The sequence below is a fragment of the Leucoraja erinacea genome, chromosome 23 (genome assembly GCF_028641065.1).
Source record: "Leucoraja erinacea ecotype New England chromosome 23, Leri_hhj_1, whole genome shotgun sequence".
In the NCBI taxonomy this organism is placed as follows: domain Eukaryota; kingdom Metazoa; phylum Chordata; class Chondrichthyes; order Rajiformes; family Rajidae; genus Leucoraja; species Leucoraja erinaceus.
This window is the reverse complement of record NC_073399.1, coordinates 26,662,075-26,685,143: the sequence shown is the minus strand read 5'-3', so window position 1 is coordinate 26,685,143 and position 23,069 is coordinate 26,662,075. Positions and strand designations below refer to the sequence as shown.

Sequence of the window (23,069 nt, the reverse complement as noted above, 5' to 3'; positions counted from 1 at the left end):
AGAGCGAGGTGGTCAGTCGAAACCCCGAGGTTGAGTCAGGCCGAGGACAAGGTTGGGTCAGGGCCTCCAATGGAGTCGGGACGAGGAGGGAGCCTCAGGTCGAGACAGGCCCAGGACGGGGTTGGGCCGCAAAGTGCTGGAGTAACGCAGTGGGCTCAGTATGTTCCCAGGCCCACTGAGTTACTCCAGCACTTTTTTATCTTTCTTTGTAAACCACATCTGCAGTTCCTTGTATCCATAAGCTTTAAGATTGTGAATTGAAGGAAGGATGGACCTTGGGCTGGCCATATTGCCAAGAACAAAGGCGGACCCGGCATGTGGGGGCCGTCGAGAACAAAGGGGGATCTCGTGGGGGGAGGGGGGACGAAGAAGGGATGAGTACTTCTTGTAAATTTGTCGGTGCCACAGTGGCGACTCTTTTGTGCACTTTGTTTGCAAAAACAAATAATTTGACTGCACCTAGCTAGGTACAAGTGACAGTAAAGTACCATCATCTTCCACTGAAACAGCGGGCACCTGGCCATGTTGCTCTCGTGCCCCACGGTCTATGCTGTGGGCAAAGATCACCAAGTAACGGTTTTACCACAAGCGAGGTCGAACAATGGTTACACAGATCCACAGTTGTTATGGTGAGAAAGGCAACATAAATCTGCCGTTTAAATAAGCTTTAAGACATGAAATTATCAATTACATTTGAACTTTTCACATAAATTTAATAAAACTAGTTTACAGCAGAAACAAACGAGGAGAGTGAGATTTAACATTGCCTCTCATCGATCAAATATTGATGTGATAATGGCTTTCTGCTCCACACACATTTGGTATTCCACACTCACTTCATCTGCTGTTGCTGAAACGTGATCGGAAAGCTGTGAAATTTACCTGTTCTAAATTAACCTCAGGTGATAGGAAACAGGTAGAGCCATTATTTAACCTGTTCTCCAGGGGTGCTGCCTGACCTGCTGAGTTACTCCAGCACTTTGTGTCTTTTTTTGTAAACCAGCATCTGCAGTTCCTTGTTTCTACAAAACTATTATTGCCCCCTGATGAAGATTGATACGTCAGTGTGTAATGTGTGACATGGATAGATGATCACTGATGTTATTCACTGGTTCTTCCTTTTATGTATCATAATCCCAACTTTGCAACTTCAATAAACAAGGAAATGCAGGTGTGCATTTACAAAAAAAAGACACAAAGTGCTGGAGTACCTCAGTGGGTCAGGCAGCATCCCTGGAGAATTGGGCACGGTGGCGCAGCTGGTAGAGCTGCTGCCTCATAGCGCCAGAGACCCATGCTCGATCGAGGCTGTCTGTGTGGAGTTTGCACAATCTTCCTGTGACCGCATAGGTTTTCTCCGGGTGCCCCACTGTCCTCCCACTGAAGATGTACAGGTTAATTTGGCTTTGGAAAATTGACCCTACTGTGTTGGATAGTGTCAGTGTATGAGGATTGTTGGTCAGTGTGGAATCGGTGGGTCAAAGGGCCTGTTTCTACGCTGTATCTCCAAATGAAACTAAATTAATCCAAACAGAGTCAAGGCATCATAGTCACTGTTTCAACTGCGTTGCTTCAGAGAATTTCACACTTAGAAATTCTACGATTCATTGCCAATGATAAAATAAAACAAAGATTATTTTCATTTTCATTTCACCAAAAAGCTCTGCGATCCACTACTATGACAATGGCGTGTATTCTTAATAACGTTGTTAAGAACTCACTGTTCTCGGACACCTCCAATACGTAGTGCAGCAGGGGGCTGTTGCCGTCGAAGGCCTTGGCCCACGTCAGGACAATGGCTCTCTTCTCACTGGTGCTTAGTTTGGCGGCCAGGTTCTCGGGCGCGTGGGGCAGCTGTCTGCAGGTCACACAAGAGGAGAGTCAAATCACAGTGCGGGTTGCCCACCAACCTGCAGATCTATTCAATGGGACTTTGAAATTCCTTTTTGCATACAGTTCACAATGTATTACTACACATAAACACATCTTAGATACAGTACAAATATATAGAAATAGTAAACTATGACAGCATACAAGAGTCGCCAGGTTTGGCACCACTTTAGGTTAAAGAGAGCCAAGAAGGCGCCCACGCCAGGTGACTCTTTGTGTGCTGGTCATAGAAGTAGATCTCAATGCATGCATCACAGTCTAAAATGTTCGAGTCTCAGTTGTTTGCAAGTGCAGAGTTTCTTAACCTGAGCACGAAGGCCCGTTGTCCTGCAGGCGTTGCAGGGTTGGCCTGGCCAGGTGTGGCTGTTGGTCACCATGGAGTCTGACTTACTCTGGCTGTCTCTAAGTCTTACAGTACACAAGACCAATAAACTCCAAGTGAAACACAGAACCTTTATCCCAATGACAGCAATTAATAATGCTGATTGTGGCTCAGTCTTGTGCTCCGATACTGAATGCAAATCTTTGTAGATTCGTATGGAAGCATTAAGCGGCATGAAAACATCTCTACAGCACAAAACCAAACACAAAGTGATGGAGGAACTTAGCGAGTCAGGCAGCATTTGTGGAGGAAATGGAAGGGCAATGCTTTGGGTTGGGCCCCTTCTTCAGACAGATCATCTGAGGATGGTTCCTGACCCAAAACGTTTCCTGTCCCTGCCCTCCACAGATGCTACCTGACCCACCACTGAGTTCCTCAAGCACTATGTGTTTGGTTAAAGCATCTGCAGATCCTTGATTTACATCGGGGAGGGGAGACTTTGCGGAGGTTGGGCGATCGTTGGTCCCTGGGTCTCCTCCATTGCCAGAGTGAGCAACACCGGGAATTGGAGGAACAGCACCTCATATTCCGCCTGGGTTGCTTGCGTCCGGATGGCATGAACGTTGAATTCTCCCAGTTTTGCTAGCCCTTGCTGTCTCCTCCCCTTCCTTAACCCTCGAGCTGTCTCCTCCCATCCCCCCGCCCTCGGGCTCCTCCTCCTCCCTTTTTCCTTCCTTCTCCCCCCCACCCCCCATCATTCTGAAGAAGGGTTTCGGCCTGAAACGTCGCCTATTTCCTTCGCTCCATAGATGCTGCTGCACCCGCTGAGTTTCTCCAGCATTTTTGTGTACCTGCAGATCCTTGTATCCCCGCCTGCATGAAGCCTTTGCATGATAACTGGTGGAGTTGCTGCCCATAAGATTGCTGTTTGACTCGGTGTAATCAATGCATTCACATTTTCCACAAGTCCTGAATTAGGTTAGGGTTTAATTCCATCGGGTTGCCCCAGGTTAGCTTGTCTGTACAGGGGATGGCGTAGCCTGTGCATTGTAAGACTGGTCCCACACACTGGTTCACTTACCTCACTCTGACGTGTGCATTCCGAGAGTCGTTCCCCCCGACTGAGAGCACCTTGCAGGTGTACAAGCCGATATCTCCTGACCAGGTCTGAGAGATATACAACGTCCCCACCTCATCAATCCGCATACGTGGGATGGCATCCACATCTATCGTAGCCCCGTTCTTCTGCCACATGTGCCTGTACACAAGAGAGCACACCATCATTGTCATCATCGAATAGCACATTGAACAACATAAGACCATTGGACGTTACTGGATTTTATCTTGCAATAAAAATGATTCCCTTTATCCTGTCTCTGTACACTGTGGACAGCTTGCATTTGAGTTTAGTTTATTGTTACATATACCGAGGTACAGTGGAAAATCTTTTGTTGCGTGCTAACCAGTCAGCAGAAATCCAACATGTGACTACAATCGAGCCGTCCACAGTGTACAGATACATGATAAGGGGAATAATGTGAATAACCTTTAGTGCAAGATAATATCAGTTAGGTCGGATCAAAGATAGTCTGAGGGTCTCCAATGAGGTAGATAGCAGTTCAGGACTGCTATCTTGTTGTTGATGCGATGGTTCTGTTGCCTGATAACAGCTGGGAAAAAACTGCCCCTGAATCTGGAGGTGTGCGTTTTCACACTTCTCTACCTTTTGCCCAATGGGAGAGGGGAGAAGAGGGAGCGGCCAGGGTGGCAACATGTCCTGTATTATGTTGGTGTCCTTGCCGAGAGTGTGGGTATAAATGGAGGGATCTTAATCATGTACGGCCGACTGGATAGCACGGGTACGGTAAATTACAATCGTACACAACACATATATCTTAATACATTTTTTGTACCGCTTCATTTTTTTTGAGCTTTAAGAAAAAGGTAGAAGTAAGGAAAGTAAAGAAAGTGCAAGAGAGTCGTGAAGTGCAAGAGTGTTGGGAAAAGAAAGCCCCTTAGGAAAGAAGTTAGAGAAGGAAGTAAAGTGAGAAAATAGACCCTAGAAAAGAAAGAAAGAGAAAATAGAAACAATCGCTCTATTATAACATTAAACTCCGCAGAAAGGGGACTACCAACCAAGTCTGTTTTTGTTGTTTTACCTCCCGTTACCAGGTCCTGATACCACTTATTTATATATTTGTTTTTTTTTAAATTACTATTGCACCTCATACTTGTAATAGGTCCAGAAACATAGACCACGTCTTTTGGAATTGGTCTGCACGCTTTTCACAGTACCTCAGTACATGTGACAGGAATAAACTAAACTAATCATAATACATTGGAACAGAATTAGGCAATTCGGCCCAACGAGTCGGCCCCGCCATTTGAACATGGCTGATCTTTTCTTCTCTCTCAACCCCCTTCTCTTGACTTCAACCCGTAACCTTTGACATCTTTACAAATCGAGAACCTATCAATCTCCACTTTAAAAGGACCCAATGACTTTGCCTCCACAGCATCTGAGGTCTCTTGCGCCGCAAGCTGTTTCTGGATCACGAGGGCAGATATGTGGATTGGTTGGAGAGCAGTGGACTTGGCAGCCACGACCAGCTGTAGCGGGGAAGGCGGTCACAGTCTCTCACCCCATGGGCATACCTGATGGCAACATTGGGGTCATGGGTCACACCACAGGTCAGTAAGGCCATGGTCCCTTTGATCACGCTCTGGTCTTGCGGTGGATTTGTGATCCGTGTTCGTGCTGTAAAAGAGGAGGGAGAGCATGTCACACTGCCGCTTCCATTGTTAGTAAGTATTCCTTTCCACAGGCAACAGGATCAGAGAAAGGCAACTTTGCAGAGGCCAAGTGAGACACCCTCTCACACCCGGGGCCAGAGTCCTGGGGACCTGCCGGTTTTGAGCAGTGTCTTTGGATGTACTCTTCAGCTAGGGTCAGGGGATGATGGGGAACGTTTCATGTGGAGCCAGCAACTGCACGGACATTTAATCTTATCCCCCTCTTCCCAGAAACACAACTTCACACGGAGAGGTAGAAATAAAGAACTGCAGATGCTGGTTTATCCCTAGGATAGACACAAAGTACTGGAGTAACTCAGCACGTCAGGCAGCATCTCTGGAGAAAATGAATAGGTGACGTTGCGGATCAGACATGCTTCCTGACCCACTGAGTTATTCCAGCATTTTGTGTGTATCACACGGAGAGGTACTGGTCTGTTTTGTGCCTTGATCTCTAGAACCCCAGTTGTAGGAGGGGTGCACGGCCCCTGACCCTAGCAGAGCTCTCTCCTGCCTCCCTCAGTGAGTCCATGCTCGCAGCACACATATGCAGCAAGTTCCCTAACCCGGCTCTCGCTCGGCAAGGGACTACCCCACCCTACCGCTGACGAGCACCGACAGACAGTTCTCCACGCTCTGGGAGTGTAGTTAGAGTCATGCAGCACGGAAACTGGCCCTTCGGCCCAGCTTGCCCATGCCAACCAACATCTCCCAACTACACTACTCCTACCTGCCAGCATTTAGCCCATATTTCTCTAAACCTTTCAAATCCTTGTACCTGTCCAAATGTATTTTAAATATTGTCGTAGTTTCTGTCTCAACTACCTCCGCAGGCAGTTCATTCCATATACCCACTGCCCTCTGTGTGGAAAACGTTGCCCTTCAGATTCCCATTAAATCTTTCCCCACTCACCTTAAACCTATGTCCTCTCGTTCTCAATTACCCTACTTTGGGCAAAGGATTCTGTGCATCTTCCTATCTATTCACTTCATGCTCTGCTAGGGTCAGGGGCCGTCAGGGGGCACATCTCTATATGATCCTCTCCCATCCTCCCACGATCCAAGGATTACAGTCCTAGCCTGTTCAACCTCTCCCTGTAATTCACACCCTCAGGTCCTGGCAACATCCTCATAAATCTTCTTTGCACTCTTTCCAGCTGACAAACACCATTCCAATAGCAGGCTGACTAAAACTGACCACGGTAGAAAAACTATAACGCACCAGCACCTGTACAGCTTGAACTTAACATCCCAACTTCTATACTCAATACCCTGATTGATGGAGGCCAATGTGCCGAAAGCCTTCTTGACCACCTTATCTACTAGTGATGCTACTTTCAAGGAACTATGTAGCTGTAGTCCTAGATCCCTCTGCTCTACAACATTCCCCAGAACCCTACCATTCATGATGTAGATCCTGCCGTGGTTGGACTTCCCAAAATACACCTCACATTCATCTGAATTAAATCATTACAGGCAATTGAAGCTTTCAGAGCAAATTAATATTTGCCGGTGTCTCTGACATTCATGGGAACTTGTTGAAAGACCCATCAGCATAATTACACATATAAAAATAGATTAATGTTATTCACAATTTTAAAGTCATTAAAACAAAAGCATTTAAAAAAAATGTAGTGGCTGGGTCTTTAAAGACTGCATTCCCTTTGGCACTTGTCGAGGTTCTCCATGGAAAAGGGTAGAAGCACTAAAGCTGCACTAAGGGTAACAAGAAGCCGGTTCGGTGCGTGGAGTGCCGGGGCGGTCCAGATGCTGGCTGGACACCAAGAGGAGACCACACACACAGCACACGTGGAGCAGCACGTTCAGCACTCCCCAGGCATCTGGCAGTGGGATCTGCCATTACAGTACTAGACAGAAACAGCAGAGAGCACTCTAACATCGCCTCTCAGTTTAACTTAGACCAGAGTCACAGTCGCTGCTTTATAACACCCGTCATCATAGTCTAATTAAATCATTTGTAACTATATAGAAAACATCGAATGGAATTGTAGCAGATCAAATTGATCGAAACCTTAAATAACATTGCCGTTATCATTTATGGCCATACAGCATGGAAACAGGCCATTTGGCCCAACTTACCCGTGCTGACCAAGATGCCCCATCCTACATATATCACTCTAAACCTTTCCTATCTATCCATACACCTATTGGACATTGTTATAGTACCTGTCTCAATTCTCTACATTTTGATAGACACAAATGCTGGAGTAACTCAGTGGGACAGGCAGCATCTCTGGAAAGAAGGAATGGGTGATGTTTCAGATTGGGTGATGTTTCAGATTGAGACCTTTCTTCAGACTGATGTCAGGGGAGTGGGTGGTATAAAGACCTCTTCAACTATCACAGCTAGTGGTCCTTTTTTACATGGATGCTGTTCCATTGTATTTATTATTCGCAAAGCCGGGAGACTATGAGGTTGAGGATAACTATCTTACTACAGAGGTGGGAGGGAGATGGCAGGCGGTAATAGTATAGGGAGACATTTTTTGAATGGCATAATTTGACGAGGGAGCCAGGATCTTGGTTTTTTAGTGAACAGTATGTGTAGTACAGAATAAAACAGAAAACATTGTAAATACTGGGGATACCAGGTGGCATCTGTGGAGAGTGAAAGAAAGTCAATGTTTCAGGTTGGTGATTTCTCATCAGAGAGCTGGGAAATACTTGAAATTAAACCCATTTTAAGTTGCTCAGAGGGGGAGGACAAGAATGATCCCAGGAGTGATTGGGTTAACATATAACGGGCATTTGAAAGCACTAGACCTGCACTTGCTGGAGTTTAGAAGGTTGCTGGGGGGACCTCATTGAAACTTACTGAATAGTGAGAGGTCTGGATAGAGTGAATGTGGAGAGGATGTTTCCACTAGTGGGAGAGTCTAGGACCAGATGCCATAGCCTCAGAATAAAAGAACGTACCTTTAGAAAGGAGATGAGAAGGGATTTATTTTGTCAGAGGATGGTGAATCTGTAGACTTCATTGCCACAGATGGCTGTGGAAGCCAGGTTAATAGCTATTTTTAAGGCAGAGATTGACAGAATCTTGATTACGGGTTATGGGGCAAAGGCAGGAGAATGGAGTTGAGAGGGAAATATATATCAGCCATGATTGAATGGTGTAGACGATAGGCCGAATGGCCTTATTCTACTCCTAGAACTTATGAACATATGCATTTATCAAATGAAGTTGCCAGTTGGGAAAGAATGATAAAGGGTTTTCACTGCTGTGGAGGAGATGTCAATGGAGGGAGATGAAAGTCAGCAGAGGAGCGTGAAAAAGCAAAGTTAGAACTGAGAGAGAAAATCATCTGAAGAATGTTGAATGGTGTGAATACCCAGCAGGTCAGGCAGCACTTGGGGAGGAAGATGCGCTGAGATTGATGCCTTACTTTTTAGAACTGGCGTTCTCACACAAAACCAGAAGGTCCAATGATGTGAATGTTTGGAACCCTGTGTTACGTCCCAACGCTGTAACATCCCCAGTCAGAAGGGGATGAGCATTGCTGGAGACATTGGGGTGAACCATGGAGTTGTGGATGGAGGAATGGCTTCTGGGGGAGAGGGGAAGATTCGTCTGGATGGGATCACAATGATGGTGGCGGTAATTTTGCTAAAAAGAAGTTGTCTTGTCATACTTCTCATATTAACTGTTCCATGTAGAATAAATTATAGAACACCGTGACTTCTGAATTTAATTCCAGGGTCTCTGCTTTCCTCATGGAAAACACTCCAGTTCCTGCTTTTTTCTTCCATGAATGAGTTCCCCAGATCTGGTACTAGATCTTGCCTTTCACCAGTTTCAACCCCTGTCCCTGGTCTTGCCATCTCAGTGGCATTCTTTATTCTTTCTACACCTTTTATGAAGTCCTCCTTGCATTTCTCACAGTCAGACTGAATAATTTGACTTGCCAAGCCTTCCCTTAGAATTCCCAGGATGGCACGGCGGAGCGGCAGGTAGAGCTGCTGCCTCATAGTGTTAGAGACCCAGGCTCAATCCTTGGGTGCTATCAGTGTGGAGTTTGCATGTTCTCCCTGTGACAGCGTGGGTTTCCATCAGGTTCTCCGATTTCCTCCCACATCCTAAAGACGTGCGGGTGTGTTGGTTAATTGGCTTCTGTAAATTGCCCCTAGTGTTTCGGGAGTGGATGAGTAAGAGGGATAACATAATACTAGTGTGAACGGGTGATCGATGGTCGGTGTCGACTCGGTGGGCCGAAGGACCAGTTTCCCTGCTCATGCTCTATCTCTAAACTAAACTAAATTACAATATGAGGAACGAGTTTTGCCTGCCTTTTCAAATACCCCTTCTGGTTTTGGATCTGCATCTTATTTTTGGCCAAAAGCCGACCCGTTTTGTTCCTCTACAGGTATAATGTCTTTCGAAGTCATCTCCTGTCCTGAGAGATTCCAGGTTATTCAATAACACTGTATGCCAAACTGCAGGCTTTAAGCTAAATGTTGGCACTGCCGTGTAGCTGAATCTGCTTAGCGATGACAAGAAGCCAAGTGGAAAAAGTTCAATTAAAAATGCTAAGTGAAACCCACAATGAATTAAATGCCCCCAGAGTTCATTATTAGCATGAATATTTATTGTTTAGATAGGCTCGCAAGGCAATGCTAACTACATCTACTTTGCATACACAGAATAGACTGTCTATAAAACAGACTACCTTTGCTCGAGTTCCATTGGTGGCCTCGACGGTAAAGCAACACGAGATTGCATTGTTGAAAATAATCTCTCGGTCTCCATAGTGTTCAGTTCACAGCTGCTACTCTGGTTCTAATGGACGTGAAATGGTGAGAGAAGAGCTTGATGTTTGGAGATGGGTTCAACAATTGCTTTGATCTCGTTTTGAGTTTCCTTTAGTTTCGACTGTAATGAGGAGCATTGTGGATTTAGACCCGCAGGCAGAGACTTCATTTACCCCACACCATCAGACCTTGCCCCACACGTTACCTTACCCCGCACGCTGGGACATTACCTCACACACTGGGACCTTACCCCACACGATGAGATCTCCGGACGCCTCGTCCACTCCGCGGGAGTTGGTGGCCAGGCAGATGTAGCTGCCAGCATCGGAGATGTGGGATGGGCTGATGAGGAGGCTGCCTGACTCCAGCAGGGTGAAGCGGGGGAACTGGACCGAACCGCTCGCCAGCACTTTCTCTCCTGTGTGCAAAAGGGAACACATGTCGCTCACGATATTTATCAGTGACGTTTCACTTTAGAACACAGAACAGTACAGCACAGGAACGGGCCCTTCGGCCCACAATGTTTGTGCCAAACATGATGCCTGATTAAACTGATCTCATCTGACTGTATGTGATCTATATCCCTCCGTTCCCTGCACTTCCATGAGCTTATCCAAAAATCTCTTAAATGCCACTATCATATCTGCCTCCACCATCACCACACCCTCACTAATCTCTGTGGACAAAACCTTGCCCTGCACCTGGTGCTTCACACATGCACCACATAAAACATACTGTTTCTGGTCCATACATCACAGCTTGGTTTGGGAACAGCTCTGCCCGAGACAGTAAGAAGTTGAGGATACAGTCCAATTCATCATTCAGACCAAACTCCTCACCATTGATGCCACTTACACTTCACACTACCTCGGGAAAGCAGCCAACATAATCAAAGTCATGTCCCACCCCGGTCATTCCACCTTCTCCCTGCTCCTGTCAGTAAAAACGACAAAAGTTTGAAAGACACAGGAACAGCTTCTTCCCCTCAGGCTTCTGAATGGTCTTCCCATAAGCTAGGGTACTGTCTGATTCACTTCTACCCAATTGAGGACATTGGATATAGACACAAAAAGCTGGAGTAACTCAGTGGGTCAGACTGCACATCTAGAGAAAAGGAATAGGTGATGTTTTGTGTCGAGACCCTTCTTCAGACTGGGAGTCAGGGGACGTTGGACTTTGTCTATGGAACTGGTGTACTATAATGCCAAGAACTATATTCTGAGCTCTGTATCGTTCCGTTTGCTCTACTTATTACACCTGAGTTTGACTTGATTGTGATTATGTGTCGCATTATCTCACCTGTTTCTATTGCAGGTAAAACAAAGCTTTCCACTGTATCTCAGCGCATGTGACGATCACAGAGCCAACCCCGAATAAAAACAAACCAGTTATTTTAGCCCAGTGCTTTCACCACAGATCTAGTCAGGACCATGTCATTATTACTAGCACTGTTTGTTAGACGGGGCAACAGATGTAGAAATAAAGAACTGCACAATGCTAGTTTATACCTGAAACAAAGTGCTGCAGTAACTCAGCGGGTCAGGCAGCAATTCTGGAGAGAAAAGGATGGGTGAGATTAAGGGTCGGGATCCTTCTTCAGACACATGTCTTTAGTGGATGAGTGGACATTCTTGTGCCACTCGCTTCACTTGACAGGGTCAGACCCAACTAGTCAACCTGCTTGTGATTGAAGCTGGAGCTGGCCACAGCGCATCACGTGAAGAGCTTCTGATTTTGTCACTTCAGTAGAATCTTCCTCAACATTGCTCAAACCAATAATGTCACCATCTTCTAAAGAGAGATTAAGAGCTTGGGACTGTTGGAACCGGCCGCTGGGAGACCTTAACAACCTCTCTGAGAGGGGGCTTCTGGCTGCTTTTGATTCCAGGCGTTACTGTCCTTGTGCTTGGAAAATGCCACACACAGAGGATGCTTAGCAACAGTGGGCATGCCAAGTGTCTGTTCCAAACAAGGTGGACCCTCCTAAACTGAATTCATCATCCATCACTGTGAGGCCAATGATCAGTAGAAGTCGGCAGCATGGTAAAGTTTGTAAAGGAAAGGCAGGGTGATGGGAGATGTGGGAGTAGTTGTGGATACTTGCCTCTCTGCCAGGTGATGGCGGGTCGTGGTGCCCCCGACGTTTCACACGAGAGAATGACCGAGAGCCCGTCTATCACCGTGCTGTCGGTTGGCCCCTTGGTGATATTGGGAGGAATACCTGCAACAACCAAACACAACCGTTTCTCTCATGTTACTCAGATATCACTGCGTAATTTACTTCCTGAGAACACTCATTTTAATCATGGCACATTTATCAAGTGCATTTTATATGATTACTACAGGAACAATAAAATTGGAGATATTAGATCTTTTCACAAGACAATGGATTGGATTTCTAAAAACGTACGCTACTGTTTTAATGTGAAGATCAATAAACTGCAGATGCTGAAAATCAGAAAGATCGCCTTTGTTTCTCTTGCCCCATTACTGACTCATTCTTGCTATGACTATAAATAAATCAGCCATTGAATTCTCTGTGAGGCCACACAACAGCAAATACTGATTCGGTGATGTGTGAATGGGGAACAAACGTCGACGGAAGTACTGGAAAGGCTCTCTGACCTTTACCAAATAAAGCAATTGGGCCATTTACATGCACATATACTTGCCCTTAAGTTAAAGGGTTTAGCCTGAACAAACAATTCCTTGCATCCCTTCAGAGCCCTTGCAGCATGGTGGTGCAGCAGTAGAGATGCTGCCTCACAGTGCCAGAGTCCCTGGTACGATCCTGACTACAGGTGCTGTCTGTGTGGAGTTTGCATGTTCTCCCTGTGACTGCATGGGTTTTCTCTGGGTGTTCCGGTTTCCTCCCACATTCCAAAGACTTGTGGGTTTGTAGGTTAATTGGCTTCTGTATATTGTGCCTGGTGCGTATGATGGAACTAGTGCATGGGCGATTGCTGGTCAGCACAGACTCAGTGGGCCGAAGGGCCTGTTTCTGTGCAGTATCTCTAAACTAAACTAAACCTGAAGTTTCCAAATCAGTATTTCCCTTATTCTATTTTATGATGTTAGTTATTCCTGAATTGATAGCAAGTCATTTGCCCCAAAAAGCTCTTAGAAAAGTTAAAGATAAAATGCGATTAAAAGATTAGATTGGAATTACAGTAGATTTAGATTGGAAGGCCTGATTGAAACATATATCCACAATTCACAATCCTCTTGCACAATGGATCATCGCGGTGTGCGTGCCTGGAGTTAGCTGAATGAAAGACACTACTTACTGGTGACGGCCAGGTAGGTGAAAGTTTGCACCTCGCCCGCATCGTTCCGGGCAAAGCACTGGAACATGCCAGTGTCGTCAGGGACGAGCCCGTTGATCTGGAGGCTGCCGTTGGACAACACCTTGTACCTGGGGGCAGTTAGCCTGGTGATGAGCGTTGCGTCTTTATACCAATACAGCACCGGCGGGGGCACTCCTGTAAATACATACACAACACCGGGACATCTTTAACACAGCCATGTCGAGTGGAATATTTCCAGAAAAGGTGCTCAGAAGCCTTTAAATTCATTCTGGCCTCTCTTCTGAGAACTCTCAATAAATTAAAAATATAGAAACATCAAACCCATCAAGGCTGTGGCTGAATTAACTCGAATCAAAATAGTGGCAAGTGTTCAAAACCATGAAGTTGAACGCGTAATCTTCGGTATCTGGGATAGTTTTGTTGTTTTTGAACAATTTATTTTCAATATCACAAACTACCACCTTGACAGCTTTAGTAAGAGTGCTGGTCTTGCAGTAATCTATCAATGCGGACCTGAACTCGCTATATTTATCACCTCCTAAAGACACAGCACCTTGCATACCTCCTCCCAGATACAAATGTTGTGGAGGTGTCAGTGCACGCTTCATGGCAAAAACACCTTCCATGGAATGTATTACAGTAGAACAGGCATGGGGACTGACAATGGATGAGAAGGAGAGTGATAGGTTGATGCTGCAGGCACGCACCCTCACTGGGGAACAGCAGCAGGGGTGCTGAGAGCGATCCACAGCCACAGAGTGTCAGTGGGATTTGTAATCGAGATAGATATCGCAAAGAGATATCATAGATCTCACTCTGCCCATGCCCAATGTCTATATTGTGGAGAGCAATTGGAAATGGTCACATTTGCAAATCATTTTCCTCCTGTCCCAGATGGGTGGAGCTAACTTTGTCTTCCTAACAACCTGGTAGAAACAATCAAATCTGAAACAGTATGGCCTTTAGAGATATTGCGTGGATACATGCCCTTTGGCCCAGCATGTCCATGCTGACCAGCGATCCTCATATAGTTCTATCCTATCCTAGGGACAATCTTTACAGAAACTAATTAATCTACAAACCTGTACGTCTTTGGGACGTGGGAGGAAACTGGAGCACCCGGAGAAAACCCACATATTCCCATGGAGAATGTACAAGTTCCGTACAGACAATGCCTGTAGTCAGAATCGAAATTGGGTCTCTGGCGCTGTAACTATGCCACTGAAATGCCACAGAGGGCATTCACATCTCAAACCACTCGGTGGGGGTGGGGGCGGGGGAGAGAATTTCATCCATTACAAACTGCATCTACCCATCTCCAATGCATCAGTTCACAAATTGATCATGAAGTCAACTCTGAAATTTCTGTCTCCTAATTGATGATGCTAATTTGTGATTCAAAGTCACCTACATTGATAATCTTGAAGAGCAAATCCAGCAAAGCAGTGGAAAAGCTTAGCCAGAGAGAGAAATACAACAGGACAGATAATAGTAAGATTAAACGAGTACTTACCAGTATGAAGTTTGATCTGTATTTTATGAGGAGTTACGGTGAGGGATTAAGTGAAGACCCCAGCTCTACTGCGCAGGTGCGGCATACTTCGAAGCAGCGGTGTGAAATCACAGGATAGACACAATATTTGAAGTAAGATAGTAAAGATCACGAGACATCAGTTTATTAGTTTGATCTATATAATGAGGGTGGGAGCGGCGGGCACTTAATCCCTCACCGTAACTCCTCATAAAATACAGATCAAACTTCATACTGGTAAGTACTCGTTTAATCTTACTATTTTACTTCGGAGTCACGTGAGTGATTCCGTGAAGACTTCAAAGGTCTGTGATTTCAAACCGTGTAACAGTTTTTATTTCACTCACTGCCGAAGTTTATGAGGGAGGAAGTGTTATCGTAATCAACCAGTGGATCTGCTTTCAAAAGAAACAGAAAGGTATTTGTTAACAATAACAACATAAAAGAGCTCCTCTGAGCTTAAATTAATATTGCAGTTTGTAATATTCCCCTGCAATTAAATCAGGTTTATCAACGGTTTATAATAAAAAATGTTCTGAACGCCGTTCCCTTGACCATTCTGCTGTATTGAAAATGTGGTCAACCGGGATGTCCATTCGTTCAGCAGCTGATACCAATGCTGCCCTAGTGGAATGGGATTAAATGTATTATTATCTATTCCGGCAGCTTTCAGTACCTGTTTGAGCCACCTTGGAGTGGTTTGGCTCGTACCCCGTCTTGGGTTACTGTGGTTGACCCATAGGCTTTCCTCTCCCTCTAAGATTGTGGGTTGTGTCTATATATAGTAGTAGATGGGTCACCACACTCAACCTGGACAGGCGATCTCGACCCTACTAGTTCGTGCCGAACTCATAATCTCGCCTAGTCCCATATACCTGCGAGTTAGATTTTACCAGACCTACATATGAACGTGATGCGTCTGGGGTAATCACCATGTTATCCAGTCTAGTTTTTGGAGTGACCGGACTCTGTGAGCGTGTACGAGAGCCATAAGCATGAGCGTTTTTTAAAACATAGATTAAGCAAGCTGAGGGATCTGGCTGGTGCCATTCTCTGAGATAAGTCAATATCACACCAATATCCCATACATGGGTATATACCTGGGTGTTTGGGGCTTATATTATAGTTGCCCTTCATAAGTTTACCTTCAGTGGATGGGATCCCATGCTCTGCTGTCATGCTGTTTTAGATAAGCAGATAAGGCGCTTCATGCTGTATTTACGGCATTGTAACTCACCTTTTGGTCATGGTGTAGATGTTCCAGGAACTCCAATACGTCAGTGGTTGAATAGTTCGGTATGTTGTCCCTGCGTCGTGGCAGTATTTTACCCATGTTAGCTTTTACTGACTGTTCGCAGGGATGCCGACATGGTGGTCCCTTGGATAATCCCAGTCCCTGGTAAGGTCTATTGAAACCCTGCACCCAGGAGTTTGATGTTTCCCTGGCATGGGTGGCTTGTGCCTGATACTGGGTTGAGTCAGCAACCATGGTCCACTAGGGAAATCCATAGGTGACTCGCCCACCGTGTCGTGATGAACTGGGAACCATGGCTGTGTAGGCCGGTCGGGCACGTTCAATATCTCGGAGACTCCCATCTGTATTGCGAAGTGCCCGTCTGATGAGGCAGAAGGGAGGAAGGCAAAGCAGAAATTCCCCCTTCCAGCGTGTAGGCATCTATCGCTGCTGCCTCTAATCTGGTTCCCAAGTCACATACATAGGTTACTGGTGATTCCTTCTTGTGCAACCAAATTGATATCTGGCTTTCAAACTGCTTAATACCTTTAGCAGATATTTTGGGTTTAACATCTATTCAATGTAATCATAAATTTTACCCCGTGACCTGGTGTCTCCCACTGTGTTCTAGCTTCCTAGGACATAGGCAGCTGATAGTTAAAATGTCTTTTGACACACCATTGCCAGATTTGTTTGACCAATTTGATGCACAACAATGATTATTATGCTCCCCATATGGTTGATATAAGCCACCACCATAGTATTATCAATCCGTAACCACATATGTACGTGCTGCATTTGAGATGCATATGCTTTTTAGCCCAATAGACGCTCACCAATCCTAAGTAGTTGATGCCCGGTATGTGTAGTAACGATGTTTGTGAATTGGTCCATCTGTTACCTGTGCTGGATAAGGAGTTTAGTTGCTCCCCAGCCTAAAGTATTGGCATCGGTTTTTAATAACCAAATTGGGATTGGTGATGATAATAGGGCTGAAAACGATGCCAAATAGATGTCTACCCACCACCTTAGTTGTGATATAGCTTCAGTGGGTACATTCATGATTTGATTATAGTGACCCAAGTACCTTGGCAAAGTAACAGTCATATGGACGGAATTATTATTGAAGCCCAGATAATCCTTGGTAGTTAACGCTTCAATTCTGGTTTATCTGGGCGTGGGATAAACCTCATCCAATATATGCCATGATTATGCTTGTTTTCTTAATATTTTCATGGCCGTTTTAATATTTAATAGTTTATGGCTGAGGTTAGGCCATAGGGACTGCTCTATGCTCCCATGGTTGCCCTAACCGGGATATCCATTATCCAGGTAAAATTTTTAGGTATCTATAATGATCCTAGTGTATGGGTATAAGATAGTTAGCATCTTCCATGTCAATGCTCCCCTTAGGTATCCTTGGGAGATCAGATGCCTGACAGTGACAAAAACCCATCTCCATCTTAAAGTGTATATATACTCAACAGATTTATTTAGTGATATTAGATCAATGATGATGCTACATTCACCATCTTTTGTAGTTTCCAATGGTTCATGTTTACTCCCATGATCCGTTTAGTAATGAGCCTTTCTAGTTCAGCTTGACCTTCTCACTTCTCTTTTCTTAGAGGGAGAAAGTGCCCTTTGGGCGCATTGCTGAACTGGCGGTAATATGCCCAATTTGAATTGTTTCTTATCGTTTTTATCCTCTAATACTGTTGAGTATATTTTAGTTATTTGTGACAGCATCCCATGCTTTATTAACAAGTGTAAATGCCCCCCCCCGCAGTTAGTAGAACACCCTTGTTTAGTGTAAACTGGGAGGAACCAGACTACCTACCTCCATGTTTGTTGTTTTTTCATGAAGGCGTAGTTTGCTGGTATGCTGGTGCTGTCGGTGGGGCGGCGCATCTTCCCACGGCTCCGCTCTGGGCCCCGTCTAAAAAGAACTTTGGGGGTAATGTGAAGCGGTCACCAGGCTTTCACCAGTCCTTGTTTGATATCGCTGGTGGATGCCGAGGGGTGCTGCCAGCTGGGTGTTGGATGCGATGTCCTGCTCGTTCCATGGCCTGCCTTCATGAGGCGCACAGGTTTAGCTGCCTCTCTTCCCGCAGCAGCGGTTTGCATAGCCCCATATATTTGGGGTTGCGGGCAGGTCTATATGCACCATTGTTCAGTCGAGTATCCCAAATTTGGGAACATCTTAGGCGTCAGCACCCTGGTAGTGCAATGGGATAGTCTCATCCTGGGAGAGTATAATCCGTGGAAAAAACGAGCAAAGGCAGTAACATCTTGACCCTTCTGTAGAAAATTCGCTGCTTGTCTGCTTACTAGTCCGCTGAAAAAGCAAAGGCTAACCTTTGTGACCCTTCTGTAGAAAATCGCTGCTGTCTGCGAGTCCGCGGACCCAGCTGCCTGCGGATTTTTTCCTCTTGGAAAGGCCTGCTCCTGCAGGGCTTTGTTGGGAAGATGGTCGCGTGGAGGAGCCATGTAGTGGCCCACGACACCCAGTAGCTCTTCCTGATCCTGCTCCCCTGGCATACTGCTGTTCTCGTCCGCCTGCCCAGCGTTTAAGCCAGCCCAGCCCTGGCCTCCTTAGCTAGCCTCAAAAGAGGGAGCAAAAGGGTGTGCTATAAATTGGAGGAGGCATAGCTCAAACTCCGCTGTTGCATGAATCCCTCGACAAGGGAGATGGCTAGTGCAATAGCACTGGGGTAAGAGTCAGCTCCCTTGGCATTCAGCCAGTGCCCCTTTCCTGGAGGTGAACTCCATGACCTCCTCTGGCTTGGGGAGACAGACATACTTATTTTTGCTGTCTCCAACCTGTTCCAGTTTTGGAGGAAGTTGGCTCCTGTAGAACCTGTTGAATTGGGAAGATTTTTGTCTTACCTGTATGTAGAGGCTGCCTGCCGTTTTCCAGGCGGCATTGTGGCGGTTCCCGGGCGGCGATTCTCTTTGTCAGGAGTCTGCAGGGCTGCCGGTCGGGTTTTTAAACTTCCCGCTGGTCCGCTGCTGTTACCAAACAGCTGTTCAGCGGACCGGCATTAGCGCAGCTCCTTGCAGCGGTCCGCAGCGTTTGTGGTCCGGGTAGCGCCTTTTCCCCGTCCACTGTCGGCTCCACGCTGGAGTCGAAACGGGGCCGCTCACCATGCCTCTCTACTTTGCTCCCCCTGGAGCAAAAACCACAAGGCCCGATTAAGGTAAGTACTTACCTTTCGTCCTTGGATGCGGGAGCTGCCGACTCCCGCTGGCCGCGTTCTGCACAGCTGTGCGATTATGTCGCATGCGCAGTAGAGCTGGGGTCTTCACGGAATCACTCACTTGACTCCGAAGTAAAATCCTGGCTGGACGCTGCCTGAACAGACAACTACATCTCCCATCAGTCAGGGAATTGGGTATAGAAGTCGAGACGTTATGTTACTGTTGTACAAGATATTGGTGAGACCGCTCTTGTAGTATTGTATTCCACTTTGTTCACTGTGCAGGAATTATTTATGAGGATGTTGCCAAGACTTGAACTATAGGGAGAGGTTGGCCAAGCTACGATTGTATTCCCTGAAGCATACGATGCTGAAGGGAATACTACAGAGTGAATACACAGTCTTTTTTCCCAGAATAGGGGAATCAAGAATTAGAGGGCATAGGTTGAAGGTGAGAGAGGAAAGATTTAATAGGAACCTGAGCGACACTTTTTCTGCACAGAGGGTGGTGGGGCTATGGAATGAGCTGCCAGAGGACATTATTGAGGCAGGTACAATAACACCATTTAAAATACATTAGGACAGGTACATGGATAGGAAAGGTTTAGAGCGATATGAACCAAACGTTGACAATTGGGACTAGCATAGATGGGACATCTTGGTTGGGCTGAATGGCCTATTTCCGTGCTGTTGTTCAAATATATCATGTTATTTACTCACTTCATGGCCATCTATATAAAAATTAAACTCCACGCCTCTCCTACATATCATCTTCCTCTTTGGCCGTTGATCGTACCTTGTGCCTGACAGGGAATATCGACCACTCTCTCGATCTCAGCGCTGATGTGTCTCTCAGGCTCGTGGACCAACTGCGGGTGCTCTGAAAGACGACAAAGATTAAATCATGATCAGCAAAACATAACTCTCTGCACAATGAAATTGATCCAATATTCCTATAGGTGAATATTGAATATAGTGAATACAGAATGCAGTGAATACACGTCTGAAGAAGGGTCTCGACCCGAAACGTCACCCATTCCTTCTATCCAGAGATGCTGCCTGTCCCCCTGAGTTACTCCAGCATTTTGTCTCTGTATTCCCACAGGTGAAATATATAAACAAATCCAGTGGGGAGGATGGCCATTGATAGTTTAGTGTAGTTTAGAGATACAGCGCGGGAGGGAACAGCTTTCATTTGCTTTCAATCGCCCTGAGGATCCATTGCACTCCATTTTAACATCACTTGTATTAGGGGGAGATAGGTAAGCAATGTTCCAGCCCAACAAGGTGAATTGTCCTATAAAGTTGTAGAGAGATACAATACGGAAACAGGCCCTTCGGCCCAACCCATCCATGCTGACCAAGATGCCCCATCTAAACTAGTTCTATTTGCCTGCATTTGGCTTGTATCCCTTTTACATGAGTTAATCATTAAATGTACATTGACTGGTGGGACTTGGGCTCATTGATGTAGATACCAGCTGTGTCCTTATCCATTACCCTGCATCTCTGTTGTTATTGATGACAAAGTAACAAAATAAATTATTAAAACATATATATAAAGCGAACATGGAGGTACAAAGCAACTCTGAAAGCATAGAGCCTTTTACTCAGGGTAGGGGAATCAAAAACCAGAGGACACAGGTTTAAGGTTAAAGGGAAAAGATTGAATACAAACCCAAGGGGCAACGTTTTCACACGGAGGGTGGTGGATGTATGGAATGAGCTGCCAGAGGAGGTAGTTGAGGCAGGTACTACAGCAACATTTAAAAGACACACTGACAGGTGCATGGGTCAAAAACGTTTAGGGTGATATGGGCCAAATGCAGCCACATAGGACTCATGTAGACGGGGCATGTCGGTCGCCATGGACCAGTTTGGGCAAAGGGCCTGTTTCCATCACTCCATGCCATATTTTACATTGAGAAGTTAATTTAGAAGCTACTAATTAATCAGCCTGTTGCCACTATAAACTCGCACTTGTACACATGTAATCTCCACACCCTATCAGTCCGAGATATTTGCTTCCATCTGCAGCACGGCGGGTTTAACAAGCCATTGGATAAAATTAACAGCATTCCAAATGCAATTTACACAAATGACCAGCATTATTGATGCATCATTTCAAATCTAAAAAAAAAGTGTTGAATTTATCACCAGCTGTGAAACAGCAATAAAATTCAAATTACAAAAAAATCAGTTACTTGATAAATACATTGTGTTTTCATGTTATAATAATTTACATCCTTCAACTAGTAATTAAATAGATCAATGTGATATAGATTTCAGACATCATTGATCTGCAAGGTGTTTTGTGACCATATATATGTAAGCGTTCTGTTGTTTTGCATTGATATAGCTTTTAAAAAAATGTATTGAACTTAGATTTGTTTGTCTTATTATGTTATCTTTTGGGTGCTGTGTCTACAGATCTGTAATGTTGCTGCAGGTAGGAATCAGTACGTGTGACAATTTAACATGCTTGACTCTTTACAGACGTGGGGAACTCACCCAGCACAGACAGATAGGCCCCTGCACTGACTGACGGGACGCTGCTGCTTCGGAGCACAGCTTCACACTCGTAGTGGCCTGAGTCTCGCGCTTTCAGGTTTAAGATGGTCAGTTTCCGGTGGTGGTCACTCAATCCACTTCTCAGCGGTATCCCATCCTTCTTCCAACTGATATTCAGCTTAATTAATGGCCTGGACAAAAACAAGACAGAGGTTCCACGCGCTAGTGATCTGGAGAGGTTTTCACTTGGGAGAAGTCCCTTTACAATTAAACGTAATTGATTACAATTTCTAGTCGATATTGGTCCTCAGATATCACACAAATGCTGATGTTGTGATGGATGTCCATCTCCAACATAAGCAGCGACAAAGTGCTGGAATAACTCAGTGCATCAGGTTCCAGCACTTTGTGTTTGTTTTGTGAATCAGCACCTGCAGTAAGTACCTTGTTCAAGAAGGAACTGCAGATGCTGGAAAATCGAAGGTAGACAAAAGTGCTGGAGAAACTCAGCGGGTGCGGCAGCATCTATGGAGTGAAGGAAATAGGCAACGTTTCTGTCTCAAGAAGGGTTTCGGCCCGAAACATTGCCTATTTCCTTCGCTCCATAGATGCTGCCGCACCCGCGAGTTTCTCCGGCACTTTTGTCTACCTGCAGTACCTTGTTTCTTCATCTCCAGCATGCCTTCCTTCGGCTACTTTGGACCGTGGTGCAGTTGGTAGAGTCGCTGCCTCACAGTGCCAGAGACCCGGGTTCGATTCTGACCTCGGGTGCTGTCTGTGTGGAGTTTGAATGCTCTCCCTATGACCGCATGGGTTTCCTTCCACATCCCAAAGACATGTGGTTTGAGGGTTAATTGGCCTCTGCAAATTGCCCATGAGTGGGTAGGGAGTGGATGAGAATATGGGATAACATAGAACATGTGTGAATGGGTGATCGATGGTCGGCATGGATTCAGTGGGCATCAGGACCTGCTTGCATGCTGTATCTCTAAACTAGTCTAAGTTAAACTACATTAAGTAAGGCATCTCTGTCTCCACGGGAAACTAATGGGTTTTTTCCCGCTTGTTAATAATTATTATTTGAGGAGAGAGAAATTAATGACTACAAGAATAGCCAAATTATTTTTGTCTTTGCATATGTGCTTGGTGGGAGGTCTGTCTTTCTTTTGCACATACTAAGATGATAAATGTTTAAGTAAGAGACAATAAAGTGAGTTAGTAAATGCTCTGACATACATTTGGTGCCAATTCGAGATCAACACTGGGTGAACTTGAGAGATGATGGAAAACACACAGGCAACAAGGAGACAGAAGGAACATTTGACTTGAGGGGGTAGCGGGTTAACGGAGAGAAAATTAGTTTCAAACTAATTAATTAAAGATCTCATTAGCATTCCATCTGCATTACACGATGCCCTAATGGCAAAAGAACTACTGCGGGCATTGCTGCAAGCACAGCATTGTATCAAAGGCACCACAACTCACGTAGCAAAGGGGAGGGGAGGGACAA

General features: G+C 45.5%; 1 protein-coding gene across 1 annotated transcript in view; it reads right to left on the bottom strand.

Moving 5' to 3' along the window:
- The window catches only part of sdk2b (sidekick cell adhesion molecule 2b), a 656,366-nt gene that overhangs the window by 212,784 nt on the left and 420,513 nt on the right, over positions 1–23,069 (bottom strand). Inside the window, exons 7-14 of the mRNA XM_055654146.1 lie at positions 21,560–21,750; positions 19,845–19,928; positions 13,063–13,257; positions 11,880–11,996; positions 10,026–10,193; positions 4,868–4,970; positions 3,294–3,470; positions 1,722–1,858 (exon numbers count right to left, since the gene is read on the bottom strand). Of these exons, the coding sequence (XP_055510121.1) occupies positions 1,722–1,858; positions 3,294–3,470; positions 4,868–4,970; positions 10,026–10,193; positions 11,880–11,996; positions 13,063–13,257; positions 19,845–19,928; positions 21,560–21,750 (1,172 nt within the window). The remainder of the gene's footprint in view (positions 1–1,721; positions 1,859–3,293; positions 3,471–4,867; positions 4,971–10,025; positions 10,194–11,879; positions 11,997–13,062; positions 13,258–19,844; positions 19,929–21,559; positions 21,751–23,069) is intronic.